Below are 15,121 nucleotides of genomic sequence, written 5' to 3'. Positions count from 1 at the left end.
AAATATCTTTTGGATAGGCACCCGATAATCATAAGCAACTTTAAGCATTTCATAAGTAGAATTCCACCTAGTACAAACATCTTTTGGAACTTTTCTAAATGGAAGGCTAGCACTAGCACATTGTTGAGCAAATTCACGAATTCTACTTTGTTTATGAGCACGAAAAATATAGCCACAAACATGTTGTATTTTACTACAAGCATCAGAAAATAAATTAAGACCATCTTTTACTACCAAGTTAAAAATATGGCATGCACATCTAACATGAAAAATTATTGGATTAATTAGACAAAGTCTAGATTTTAAGCTATTTGTCGCGGTTGTGTTAGCAGAAGCATTATCTAAGGTGATAGTTAAAACTTTATTAATGAGTCCATAAAAATCAAGTATTTATAGAACAATAGTTGCAATATATGCTCCAGTGTGTTTTGAATCAACAAATTTATAACCAATAATACGTTTTTGCAAGTTCCAGTGATGATCAACCCAATGACATGTAACAGTTAAATAATCACAACCATTAGGACTATGACCTATATTAGATGTGACAGACACTTTACAATCTAAGTGAAAAAATACACAACGAATATACTGAAGATATTCGGTTTGAAATTTAAAAACATCATTTCTAACCGTGGTCTTAGGAAAACCTTGAAAAGAAGGGTTATAAGTTTCTTGTATATAATGCACAAAAGCAGGGTGAGAAGGAAAAGTAAAAGGTAAGCCACAGACAGCCAACATTTTTGCTAAGTTCTCACGATCTCTATCTTTGTTATATTTGCGTAAAACATGACCAGAAGCAGGGTCAAGTTGTTGTTGAATTTGATTAGAACCAGATCCACTAGGAGTGCCAGAACTGATGGTGGGATCTATAATTTTTCCGGCTTCTATGTTAGCTTGTATCCATAAATATTTGTGATCCTTTCTTAAGTGTCTAGTTAAACTCCCCGTCCCACCACTTGTTGAGTGTGCAAATACTTGCTTACATTTTTCACATATAGCACGATGATTGACTTTATCATGTTTAAAAAATTTCCATACAAGTGATGTTTTGGGACGTTCAGCCTTAGGCTTACCCCTTACAGGGGGTACAGGGGGTAAAGCTCCATACTGAGATTGACTCTGAGTTGGAGCTTGTGTTGCGGGACTAGTGGGTGTTTCGTCTAATTCTTCTTCCTCATTTTCTTCATCCTCTAAAAAAATATCATTACCAAATTGTCTTTGTAAAGTTTCATGATCTAATTGTTCTCCGACGTGAACATCATAAAATGTGGAGGGTTGGAAAAATGAAGTTTCATCAACATGAGTCATTTCATTAATATGCTTTCTAACTCTAGGTCTAGGAGAAGGGTTAGGATTAGGATTACGACTACTTTTATCTTTACTATTTTTTTACTACTTTTTTTAAAAATACCAAATACATTTTTAGGTGCAATAATTTAAATATTAAATTAAATTAAAAAAGCTAACACAAATATTAAACACACAAATGAAATATGAAAATATAACACGCAAAATAAACACAAAAATTAAGCACTAAAATGATACACAAAAATTATATATTAAAATTAGAAGATGGAACGAGTCCACCGTGATTAAATATTGAAACTTGAAGAAATTGTCCAAAATATTGCTCCAAATACTTGACGAATTAATTTGAAGCTTGAAAGTTGCTCCAAAAAATTTGCCCAAATACTTGAAAGTTGAAACTTGAAAGATATCACTTGATACTTGATAGTTGATACTTGATAGTAACAAAATTGAGAGAATAATATAGAATATAGATAGAATATTAGAATATAAGAGATTTGAGAGAGAAGATTGATTTTTTGTGGGAAAAAATGAAGAAGAATAGAGGGTATTTATAGTAGAAAATAGGGCCAAAGTGTAATTTAATAAACTTAGGGGTTATATTAAAAGTTTGGGGGGTAGGGGTGTTTTGGGGGGTGTAGGGGCTGTTTGGACCGTTGGCAACGACTATTTTTGCCATTTAAGCCGTTGCCCAACGGCTAGTTTTTAAAAAAAATTAATTTCTAGCGGGACACGGGACGGGACGCGGGACAGGACAAGACGGGATGGGACGGGACAAACGGGACGAAATGGCCGTCCCATCCCATCCCGTGTCACGTTTAACATTGGCCCATCCCATTTAACTTGAAGCGGGACGGGACGGGACGGGACCGAGACGGGACGCGGGACGGGATGGGATCGGGACGGGATGCGGGACGGGACGGGCGGCCCGTCCCGTTGGACAGCCTTACGACCTGCTGAGACCCTTAGGGGCACTTCCACTATTTTTCCTCATTCTATTTATTTTGAAAGCATATCCTCAGTCGTATTTTACCTGTTTATTGTTTAAATCTGGTTTATCACTTTATTTCTTAAAAATATGAAAACTGTTTGGTCCGAGTTCCCTGTTTTACTGATGGTCCGAGTGATCGTGAGGTTGATGACTGAGATAGACCGAGAGTCTAATTGTGAGGTTAATGACTGAGAGAGGCCGAGAGCCTGGTTGTGAGGATTATATAGTTATGGATCAGGCTGCACGCCGCAGCAATATATATATATATATATATATATATGTATATGGATCGGGTTGCACGCCGCAACGATACTTATATGGATCGGGCTGCACGCTGCAGCGATATATAGATCGGACTGTGCCCCGCAGCGGTTACCATATGGTACCTATTGAGTGTGAGTGCTGAGTATGAGCGCTGATTGGTAAGAGTTGAGTTACGAGTGACTGAGAGGCTTGCCCGAGGGGCGATAGATATATGCACGCACATGAGTGATGCTTTGCCTGAAGGGCCTATTTATGAACTTATTGATTTTCACTCCTCTTTAATTATAAATGGTATTGAACCCCTACTGAAACTGTCGGAGAAAATTTTCAAATGATTTTTACCAAAAGGTTGGATTTTAACAAGACGATCGACTCGTATTCTAAATTAGCAGCCTGTGTGCTTATTGAGTTATCATGAATGTGGATTCATTGTTTCCTACTGCTCAGTCTTTATTTACTCTTATTACTTACTGGGTTGGAGTACTCACATTACTCCTTGCACCTCGTATGCAGATTCAGGTATTTCAGAACTCAGTAGCGAGTATTGATTGCTCAGACACTGAGTCATCAGAGTTAGCAAGGTGGCTGCACGACGTTCGCAGCACTGTTTCTTCATATCATTTCCATTTCTGTACTTAGTACACTTGACTGTTTTGTTGTATTCAGACCTTGATAGATGCTTATGACTAGTGACACCCCGATGTCGGGTTTGTGTAATTATTCCGCATTGTTCTTTTAAATGTTCATTATGAGATTAATGGTTTATAAATGGTATAAAAACCACTTTTAAATAGAAAATAGTTGATTTGGGAATTATTTCGGCTGGCCTTGTCTTCATGAGGGGCGTCATCACGACCGGGTCCGATTTGGGATCGTGACAAGTTGGTATTAGAGCCTAGGTTATATAGGTCTCACGAGTCATGAGCAGGTTTAGTAGAGTCTCGTGAATCGGTACAGAGACGTCTGTATTTATCCTCGAGAGGCTGCAGAACCTTTAGGAAAAACTTCACATTCTTGAATTCTTATCGTGTGTCCTTGATTCAGCTTGAAAAGTAACTCTTGAAATTCCTTCCGCGCGTTCGCATGCGCGTATGAGCGCTCAGTATCAGATATTCCTTGATGGCTTGTGATTCCCTGATCGAGGGGTGAGATGTGATCTCTATGAGTTTCATGTTGGGCCAGTCTGGAGGACTTGAGGTCGGATCTTTGCCTATGGCTTGAGCACCGAGGTGCTGATTGTGTGAGCAAGTGTTTTGAATTTATATGTTCAGTATCATCCCTATTAGTGGAAGTGACGGCTGGATAACTGTGTGATGAGTATGTTGGTACTGCGAGTGTATCCATATGACTTGGAAGTGACGAGGAAGGCCTGCTGGAAGATAGAAGAACTATTAAGTGCTGGAATTCCATCTCGATTCGAGGTATAGCCCCGAGTTATGGGCGTATGAAGGACCTTTTCATGTTCCCCAATTTAGGGTGAAGTAAATTTCATGTTGCGGTATGAGTTCAGACTTAGGAAGACTAAGTGACTGCGTATATTTTATGACGGTGTACGGTATACAGAAATGTTAATTGAAGGCAAAGCAGGTGGGTTTACCCCTACGGAGAATTCTGGGGTTGTGTGACCCTTATGTGACTGTTAGAAGATCTCATGTGCAAGTGAAATGTAAGTTTTGAAATTTGAAGGTTGAGTCGCTTAAGAGAGGGGGCTTAACTGTTGCGAGAATGAGTGCGAGATTTGCCGAAGATTTAAAGTACTAGATGATCTGTGTTTTCACAAGCTTGCAAAGGATCCGAGTTTAATCTCACTATGGTATTGTGGCATCAATAGAGTATAAGTGTTATGAGTTATTGAGTGTATTTCAATCTATGGCTTCGAGCAAAGTGGGGGAGTCTGCTGTGAGTAGTTAATTGCACGGTTAGGTGCTATGTTGGTTCTAGTTTGAGGTGTGCGGGTGAATCAGTTATGGCTTGCGGAAATTGAGACCGAGGAGGGCTCGAGTAAAGGAAATATTTTGACAAAGGTTATATTATGCTTCAGAGGGTAAGAGAATCACAGCATGTCTTGAGTTGTTGTGGGTAAAAAATGCTCGGTGCATAGAGCAGGAAGTTGCTTGGTTGTATTGGGATGAGGATTTCATTCTGTGGGGTCGGAGTTCCAATGAGGCATGGTTGGTTCTATTTGTTAGGTCAAGTAAATTGCAGTTCGTATAAGAGTGAATGACTTGCGAGAATGGTTCTAATGTGTTCAAGAGTCTGCATACATCAATTGAGTATTCTAAAATTGCATATGCGGTTAGAAACTGTGTTTTCAGTGGAAGATATCAAGACTTGCGGTATTTCTATGTTAATTGTGGGATTCTATGTATCAGTATCAGGAAAGTGGAGGTAACGGATTTAGATTCACACGAAGTTTTTCAGAGTAAAGTATTCTGGAATGTGGTGTCTTTGGGAATAATTGAGAGAGTATTCAGCAGCTTATGGGTCTTAGACAGTGTGGTTTTATGCTTGGGTCTCGTGTGGTAAGCCTGAGTTGAGGCATTGTGGTGCTACAACCAGAGGGAATATCCAGTTGAAGACGAATCAGAAGGAAATTTAGATAGATGGAATAGCTTGATAGTAGACCGGACCGGTATAGTAAGGATATGATTAATTCCTTGTATGTGTTCGAGGTGATGAGTTCTTACAGGTATTTCACAACAATGCTGTTAGGTTTTGATGGCTTGCTTAGTTTGGTCGAGTTAGAAGGATTCAGTCCTGGCAGGTCTGATTTGTGCAAAGGGAACTCGGAGAGGTCTTGATGGTTTTTACCGTGGTTTGGAGATGTATATTTTCTATGGGCATGTGGAGCATGAGATGTGTCACACCTCCTTTTTACATACCCGCGAGGGTACAGGGGAGTTTTTTCCAATTAAAGGACAATCGAAACGGGATTCGTTTATTTATTTCAGAGTCGCCACTTGGGAGATTTAGGGTGTCCCAAGTCACCAATTTTAATCCCGAATCGAGGAAAAGAATGACTCCATATTATAGTCTGCGTACCAGAAATCCGGATAAGGAATTCTGTTAACCCGGGAGAAGGTGTTAGGCATTCCCGAGTTCCGTGGTTCTAGCACGGTCGCTCAACTGTTATATTTGGCTTGATTATCTGATTTTATACATGTTAAACCTATGTGCAAGTTTTAAACTCTTGACCGCTTTTATTATTATTTTTTACGAGAATTGCCACGTCGTGAAAATATATCTCGAACCACATTACATCAATGCACCCGTGGTTATTGACATATCTCGACTCGGTTGAGATTTGGATTTGGGTCACATAAATGTGCACCCGAATTAGGAAAAATAAATTATTAAGACGCGCCTAAAGCAACTAACGTATTGTTATTTTGGGGGAAGGCCGTAAAATTTGCTAAACGGCAAGTCCCGAATTCTAAGTATTTTTAATATATATACATTTAGAGGGCCCCGCAGCTTCTACATTTTTGTTTGTCGAGGCTCGTCTCATTTATTATTAAAAGGAATTTACAACGTCATGGAAATGCATCTCGGGCCACGCCATAATCAATATACCCGTGATTAGAGACACATTTCGATTCCGTTGAGATTTAGATTTGGGTCACATAAATGTGCACCCGAGTTTAGGAAAATTAAATTATTAAAGGCGCGCCTGAAGCAACTAGCGCATTATTATTTTGGGGTAGGGCCGTGAAATTCGCTAAACGGCCCGACCCGGAATCTAAGTATTTAATGCATATATTTTTGTGAGGGCTCCGCAATCTGTACATTTTTATTTTTTGGCAAAGCTTGTCTCGTTTTTTCTTTTTATTATTATTATTTTTATTTTAAAAGGATGTCATTTTTACGCCTTTAACAATACTAAACCTTACGGCTTCTTTACAACTAAAATCTCATAACTTGTCAAAAAATTAATAAAATGAGTTTAGTGAGCGAGTGTTTCGGAAGTAGTAACAACAAGTACTAATGCTAATTTTGTCCGAATGAACTAAGCAAAGGGCCCCGAACAAATTAACGTCAAAATTGTGTCATAGAACAACTAGTCAAACTTAATTAAATGACATCAAATAAACAAGAATCACATAACGCAAAATGAGCAAAAATGCATACGATGAAAACGTAAGCAGAAAATTATCATACCAATTTCTATTTTTGCATCTTCGAACATTTAACGTAACATTTCCTTATCTAATACTTGAGGTTTACTAACCTTTGAACCTCGGCAAACTCAGGACGACAAACACGACCCCGACGGAACTCAAGCCGGGCCTCACTGGACGAGGAACAACGACGAAACCTCGGACAAACACCTCGATGTACCGGACCTCGACTCAACTTTTGGACTTTGGACTGGAACTCGACTTCAACACAAGGTCGAGCAGCTCACCTCCATGAACTCCAGTTCAGCTAGTGGCGTGAGGATATGGGAAATAGCCGCAGGGCTGCTTGGGGTTGTGGTCGACGCAGCTATGGAGGTTCGTTTGTGCAGTGACGACGGGAGTTCAGACAGGAGGAAGGTCGACTGGTGGTGGGTTGTTGACGCAAGGTGATGAGGCTGCAATGGCGGGGAAGCTGACGGGCTGGGGTTGGGTTCTGTGAGTAGTCGCGATGGAGATTGGAGGTGGTAGGCTGGGTAGCGGGCAGCAGCGGTGGTGATATTTTCGTCGTGAGGAAGACGATGGAGTTGGTACTGGTTATGGCATTTGGACGTAGGGTCGACGGACAGCGACGACGATGGAGTTGGGTCAGCTGGGGCGTTGCTGGATGGGTAACAATAGTGGTTTGTTGACGGTGGTGATCGTGAGACGGAGAGGGAGCAGTCCGGGGCGGTTTGAAGGTGGAACGATGGTGGGTTTCCTGTTTGCTAGGGTTTTTCGTTGGTTTTGGTGGTGGTTTGGGCGGTTTCAGACGTGAGGAGGAGGGGGTTTGACGGGAGGTTAGGTTGTTGCTGTTGGTCGTGGTGCTGGGGGAAGGTGACGGGCCTGTTTGGTTGTGACAGTAGGTCGACGGAGGGAATGGAGACTGGTGGTTGACGGTGGTTTTGGTGGTGGGAAGGGCCTGTTTGGTGTAGGGTTTGGTTGCGACAGTAGGGGTGCCGGGGAATGTGACGGAGTGGTGTTTGGACAGTAGGGAAGGTGATGCAGCAGCAGCAACAGCTGCTGCTCGACGGGGCTGGTGGTTGACGTCGGGGGAAGCTGGCCGGAGGTGATTTGGTGGTGGCGATGGAGGTTCCACGATGGGCCTGTTTTCTTTTTCACCGTAGGGTTTTTTTGCTTCTTCTTTAGAAGAAGAAGATAGATGTACAATGTTTTTTCAAAATCCTGTCCGTTCCCAAAATTTCTAAAAGTCCCCCTTTCAAAACTTTTCAGTCCGTGTATTTGTGCCCATTTGCCTAGAAAAATGAGCCCCACGCGTGGTGGGGTTCGAGGCTTGTGTTCCCCACGCGTGGTGGGGTTCCCCGTGTATGGGATTCCGTCCGTGTTCCCCACGTGTGGCGGACTCGGATTATTATGGGCTAGGTCCGAAAATTAGGCCTAAAAGCGGGTAAGTTTGAACCCGAATATTTATTCTTTTTCTCGGACCCGATTAAGGACACGACGTTGCTTAACTAGTCCTATGCAAGCAAAATAACTACCAAAAATAAGACTAATATTTAAACAAAACTATATCTTTTTTAAATATTTTTCAAGATTTAAAATAGCTACAAAAATATTAATAAAACTATTTTTTTGTAATTTTCGTTTTTTAATAAAGACAAAATATAAAGTAATATTTTTTGTATTTTTCCAAAATTAAAATGACTACAAAACATTAATAGAATTATATTTTTTTGTAATTTTCGAATTTATATAAAGTACCAAAATAAAGTACAATTTTTGTATTTTTTCAAGTTTATGAGAAATACATAAACTAAAGTTTATATATGTATTTTTGTGATTTTTTTCTTTTTGCAACGAAATAAAGTAAAATAGTTAAAATGACTATATTAGACCCAATTTCACATATTCACGCTAAAAATGTGAAAATTCTCGGGGAGGGTCAAAAATCCGGTGTCTACAAGATGTATAGTGATTTTTCTTCTAGATGGGACCAATGGAAAGTTTGTGACTAGTTGAGCACGTAGATGTCTGTGGCTCATAAGGGAGATGAAGTTCTCATGTTATATTAGGACGGTATGTTGTGAGGATCGAGATTTGCATGTGCAAAGTTATGGTTCAGTTCTGAAAGGAAGTTCATGAAACTCTTAAGCAGCGGGTAGCCTCAGATATTTAAGGAAATGGTACTGCTAATTGGAAGTGATTTGACGAGAGTATATGTTTCAGTAAAATGGTAATATGATTAAGTTGATGGCACTTCGGTAGTATTGCGACACTTTCTTGTTAGATCGACTGGTTATATTCGGGCTTGCTTGGTGGCACAGGGAAATTTTAAAGTATCTATCGTGGAATGATTGAGTGGCGAGGTACGTTGGATTATGTTCTAGTAAAGTGGTTTATATTTCAAAGACCTAGCGGACGGCTGGGAAGGATTGCCTTTCTTAATTGGGCCCTCGTGATGGATGTCGGTGCAGAGGTTTCTACCATTGATTCAGTTCCGGTGTTGAGGGACTTTTCGAATGTATTTATTGTGGTCGGGCATGTCGCTGGGCGAGGTTGTGGATTTCGGTATTGATTTGGTGCCGGGCACTGTATCGTATTGCTCCGGCAAGAGTTATAGTAGTGGAAGGAGCAGCTTCAGGCTTCCTTGGTAAGGAGTTTGTTGGCAGGCCAACGTGGATGCTATTCTAGCTTGAGTCGGCTTGGTTGGCCCGAATTGTATTGTTGAGGGATAGGTTGATTCGACCGTTATTGAGATTACTAGTGATATGGGAGATCTATGAGTTACCTTTCTGTGTTGCAAGACGTTATGATTTGTTGGTTATGGGCACATATGGTGCGGTTCTATTCTGGTTCATAGTGGAAGTCAAGCGGGAAGAGTAATTGGGTGTTGCTCGGTGGATGGCGTATCGGTTATATCCTATCGGGTTTGCATGGTATATGTACTTGTTTCACTGTGGGTGTAATGATTTGCTTTGGTTCCAGACATCAAATTGTAGGTGGTTTTCAATTTCGAGCATAGTGACTTGATGTGTCTCATGTGGAGCAGTGTTTGGATAGGATCGCACATTGCAGCGAAGCTATGTGGAGTTATGACCTTGTGGGTTAGATTCGTGTGTTCTATTTCTATGATGAGAGACGGGTTCTCAGCCTTGTGTTGTGATGGTATTGGTGAGCTTGAGGGGCAGCTCTTTCATTAGAGTCATTTTCATGATTTGAGTATGTTAGGACCGTTGTTTATTGGTGCATGTATTATGCAAGTTGTGGCTTAAGCCTGTATTGATGTGTCATGTCACCAGAATAGTGTGTTGGATCAAAGGAGATCGTTGGGATCACTAATGAATACGAACGAATTTGATTTCAGCATGTTGGAAGGATAATATCGAGGTTCGGCTCAGAAATTGCTATGGTTTTTGCCAGAGGAGAAGTGGCTTCATGAATGGTTGATATGAGGAATGGTTATGGCTTACTGTGTGGTTTATTTATCATTGGCAGCATATGGAAGTGTTGGGAATGAGACTTTGGTTGATAAGAGGTTTTCTACCGGTATTCGGTTGTTGTGTGCAGCTGTTGTGATTAGAAGTTATCCCTACAAGTGGTTGAGGTATGTGGTATACCATGTAATTGCACCTGAGGTTGCAGGTATGGGTTATTACAGCCAGTTCGGGCTTATTCAGAGTATAGATGTGAGATTTTGATCTTGTGAATGATCTCAGGAGTGGAAATGTGGTTCTAAGGTTTATGGGCTAGGTCGGATTGTGAAATTTCAGTTGCATTGTGTTATCGGACCTATATGTGATAGGGTGACGTGGGATCACCCCCGGGTATGTGCATGGTAAGGTTATTCAGCGATTGGTTGGCTTTTGGAACAACTCTGGGCACGTTCGAGGACGAACATATGTTTAAGTGGGGAGGATGTAACGACCAGACCGGTCGTTTTAAGCTTTTGCACTTTGCTTGCCATATCTTGGGCATGACTAGCCCCGTGTGATGAATTATGAGTTATTTAAATCGTTGGTTTTGGTTTTCAGGAAAATCGGAATGAATTTGGAAGAACAGTTCCCAGTTTGAAGCTTGAAATTTGAAAGGTTTGACCAATATTTGACTTGCTTGTATATGATCTCGGATCGGAATTTTATGATTTGGTTAGCTCCGTTAGGTGATTTGAGACTTAGGAGCATGATCGGAATGCATTTTGGAAGTCCGTGGAAAGTTTAGGCTTAAATTGGCGAAAGTGAGATTTCAGCGTTTTCCGATGGATGGGTGAGATTTTGATATAGAGGTCGGAATGGAATTCCGAGAGTTTCTGTAGCTTCGTTATGTCATTTTGATGTGTGAACAAAATTTCAAGTCATTCGGACGTGGTTTGGTTGCATTTTTTATCGAAAGCATATTTCGGAAGTTTTTAGAAAAACTTAGGCTTGAATTCAATGTGAATTGATGGATTTGGTGTTGTTTGAGGTATTTTGATGATTGAAACAAGTTTGAATGAGGTTTTAAGATGTGTTGGTGCTTTTGATTGAGGTCCCGAGGCCTCGGGTGAGTTTCGGATGGTCAATCGGACCATTTTGGAGTTTGAAAGTTGCAGAAATAGTAGGTTCAGTGTTGCAGAGAATTACCTCTTCGCGTTCGCGTGAGGAGCCTCGCGTTCGTATAGAAGGAATAGAGGAAGGCCAAAATTTAGCCTTCGTGTTCGCGCGAGAGGCTTCGCATTCGCGGAAGGTTGAGAAGCTGTGCATCGTGTTCGCGAGAAGGCACTCGCGATCGCGTAGAGAAAGTGAGTCAGATGGGGTCCAAGGTAATTTGTGCATCGCGTTCGCGTCAGGTTATTTCATCTGGTCATCGCGTTCGCAGGGTTTTGGTCACGTTCGCGTAGTGTATTTTTGAGGTCTTGAATATTTGCTCTTCGCGATCGCGAGGCTTGTGCCGCGATCGCGATGAAGGAACGGGCAGAGCTGGGCAGAATGTTTTAAATCATTTCATCCGCGAATTTGGGGCTCATTTCCCCCATTGTTGATCATTTTAAGAGCTTTTTGAAGGAAATTAAAGAGGGATTCAAGGAGAACTGATTGGAGGTAAAAAATTTTGAACCTAAAACTTGATTCTATTGTGAAATCAACCTAGAAATTCATGGAACTTAAGCCAAAAATGGAAGAACTAGGGCTTGAAATTTTGGGAATTTTAATTGAGAATTTGGAAGACCATTTGGGGTCGGATTTGAGAGCTTTTGGTATGTATGAACTCATGGGGAGATAAGTAATTTATTGATGTGAAAATTTTTGAGTTTCGAGAAGTGGGCCCAGGGCTCGGGTTTTGTTAATTTCGGGATTTTTGGCATTTTTCGATTTGTTTTTGCTTGGGCTTTGTTCCCTTGGCATATTGTGACGTATTCGTTCTGATTTTGGATAGATTCGACGCGCGTGGAGGCTGATTTGAAGGCCAAGGGCGTCACGAGCTAGAGATTTAACTAGTACGAGGTAAGTAATGATTGTAAATGCTGTTCTGAGGGTTTGAAACCCCGGATTACACATCGTTATGCTATGTTAAGGTGACTTACACGCTAGATGACGAGCGTGGGGTAGAGCACCGCTGGGGATTGTGACTTAGTCCATTCTGAACGATTATTTTAATGCGTAATTGATAGTTAATTATTTGATGTTATTATATTTTGGGCAGTATGCCATGTTTGGGGCCTTGTGCCGATGGCCGACCTGCTGAGACCCTTAGGGGCACTTCCACTATTTTTCCTCACTCTATTTGTTTTGAAAGCATATCCTCAGTTGTGTTTTACCTGTTTATTGTTTAAATCTGGTTTATCACTTTATTGCTTAAAAATATGAAAACTGTTTGGGCCAAGTTCCCCGTTTTACTGATGGTTCGAGTGATCGTGAGGTTGATGATGGAGATAGACCAAGAGTCTGATTGTGAGGTTAATGACTGAGAGAGGCCGAGAGCCTGGTTGTAAGGATTATATAGTTATGGATCGGGCTGCACGCCGCAACAATATATATATATGTATATATGATATATATATATATATATATATATATATATATATATGTATATATGTATATATATATATATATATATGTGTGTGTGTGTGTGTGTATGGATCGGGCTGCACGCCGCAGCGATACTTATATGGATCGGGCTGCACGTCGTAGTGATATGTTGGATCGGGATGCACGCCGCAGCGATATAGCGCTTGGGCTGTAGGAGTCCCTTCGGAGTTTGCACACCCCAGTGAGCGTCGTCGACGAGATATATGGATCGGACTGCATGCCGCAGTGATATATGGATCGGGCTGCGCACCGCAGCGGTTACTATATGGTACCTATTGAGTGTGAGTGCTGAGTGTGAGCGCTGATTGGTAAGAGTTGAGTCACGAGTGACTGAGAGGCTTGCCCGAGGGGCGATAGATATATGCATGCACATGAGTGAAGCTTTGCCTGAAGGGCCTGTTTATGAACTTATTGATTTTCACTCCTCTTTAAAATGAGTTTCTATCGAATATGTTGATTTATTGACTGTTTTCACTCATCTTTATATTGAGCCTCTGTCGAAAGTGTTGAACAAATGTTTTAAAACAACTTTAATTTAAGCTGGGGTTTATGAGATGTTCAGAATTTAATCACTGATTTGGCTTTTGTTATTTCCACTGAGATTTTCATGTTATGAGGTGTTTATGATTCCTGTTTTGCCCGAGGGGCTATTTACGAACTATGTTTTGCTCGAGGGGCCGATTATGGTTTTTCATCTCTTTTATTATAAATGGTATTGAACCCCTACTGAAACTATCGGAAAGCATTTTCAAATGATTTTTACCAAAAGGTTGGATTTTAATAAGACGATCGACTCGTATTCTGAATTAGCAGCCTGTGTGCTTATTGAGTTATCATGAATGTGGATTCATTGTTTCCTGCTGCTCAGTTTTTATTTACTCTTATTACTTACTGGGTTGGAGTACTCACATTACTCCCTGCACCTCGTGTGCAGATTCAGGTATTTTAGAACCCGGTAGCGGGTATTGATTGCTCAGACGCGGAGTCATCAGAGTTAGCAAGGTGGCTGCACGGCGTTCGCAGCACTGTTTCTTCATCTCATTTCCATTTATGTACTTAGTACACTTGACTGTTTTGTTGTATTCAGACCTTGGTAGATGCTCATGACTAGTGACACCCCGATGTCGGACTTGTGAAATTATTCCGCATTGTTCTTTTAAATGTTCATTATGAGATTAATGATTTATAAATGGTATAAAAACCACTATTAAATGAAAAATGGTTGATTTGGGAGTTGTGTCGGTTGGCCTTGTCTTCATGAGGGGCGCCATCACGACCGGGTCCGGTTTGGGTTCGTGACATAAAACTCCTTATATTTTCCAGTAAACAATTTTCTCAAAAATTCATTTCTCGGGCTAGGGACCTTGGAATTCGATTCCGGGCATATGCCCAAGTCCCATATTTTACTACGGACCCTTCAGGACCGTCGGAACGGGTCCGGGTTCATTTACCTAAAATGTTGACAGAAGTCCGGATTGCGCACGTAAATCGAAGAGAATGAAAATGAGGTTTTTAAAGCCTCGGAACACAAATTTGACTTCTAAAATAAGAGATGACCTTTTGGGTCATCACACAAACGATACAATCTATTCAAACATTGTATCCATAAAATGATATAATACAATACAATAAAATATAATACAATACAATACAATATTATACATTATAAAACGATAGGTAACAATGATCCAAACATAATGTAAACGTAAAGCAACTGACAATTGATTGCGAAGAATTAGAGATTAGTAGAATTGGTTTGTTATTAGTATGAGAGATAAGGGTCATGACATGATAAGTACAAGATTGTTATCCTGGAATTGACACAGTTAAAAAGTCACTTTTAATGTTCTATTGATTCTCTCGAATTCAACATGTTATTATCCTATTATTCTGATTCAGGTTCCTCCCTCGATTAAACCTAAACCGTTCAAATAAGCTAATATGAAGTGCGGCGAAACTTGCAAGAATCTATTGGTAAGAATGGTCTAAGAGAAACTTCTCTAGAATATTTCTCAATCTTAATTCAAAAGGTAGATCACAAAGCTATTTCGATTACTTTAAAGAAGTACTATAATGAATTAAGGATACGCTGCAATAATATTCAATATTATGCTCCTCTTCCGATTAAACATGATAATAAATAAAATCACAACTAGAGTTAAAGCTCTTCCAATATATTCAAGCAATCAAGTATTAATCAAATCCATAGATAACAGCCAAGTCATAAAATTATGTCAAACCCTAAGGTAAACTACTCCATAGATATGGAGGAAGTCATCACAAATAGAATTAGAAAATAAGAAAACATCAATCTAATGTTATAATCAAAACTCCCGTATTGAACTGATAAAAATATGATAAAATCTTGTGTCTTGAAG

General features: G+C 40.3%; 1 protein-coding gene across 1 annotated transcript; it reads right to left on the bottom strand.

Moving 5' to 3' along the window:
- Window positions 1-390: 390 nt before the first annotated feature.
- LOC138873110 (zinc finger BED domain-containing protein RICESLEEPER 2-like) lies at window positions 391-1,311 on the bottom strand. Its single transcript, XM_070151549.1, has one exon. The coding sequence runs from the start codon at window positions 1,309-1,311 to the stop codon at window positions 391-393; it is 921 nt and encodes a 306-aa protein (XP_070007650.1).
- Between the last annotated feature and the right edge of the window lie 13,810 nt (window positions 1,312-15,121).

Source organism: Nicotiana sylvestris, chromosome 7, assembly GCF_000393655.2.
Source record: "Nicotiana sylvestris chromosome 7, ASM39365v2, whole genome shotgun sequence".
Taxonomy (NCBI): Eukaryota; Viridiplantae; Streptophyta; class Magnoliopsida; order Solanales; family Solanaceae; genus Nicotiana; species Nicotiana sylvestris.
Note: the sequence above shows the minus strand (reverse complement) of the source record. Positions and strands in the feature narration are given on the sequence as shown.

Excerpts from the sequence above, each read along its gene's own strand:
- LOC138873110 (XM_070151549.1), bottom strand. The coding sequence starts at position 1,311 with ATGACTCATGTTGATGAAACTTCATTTTTCCAACCCTCCACATTTTAT.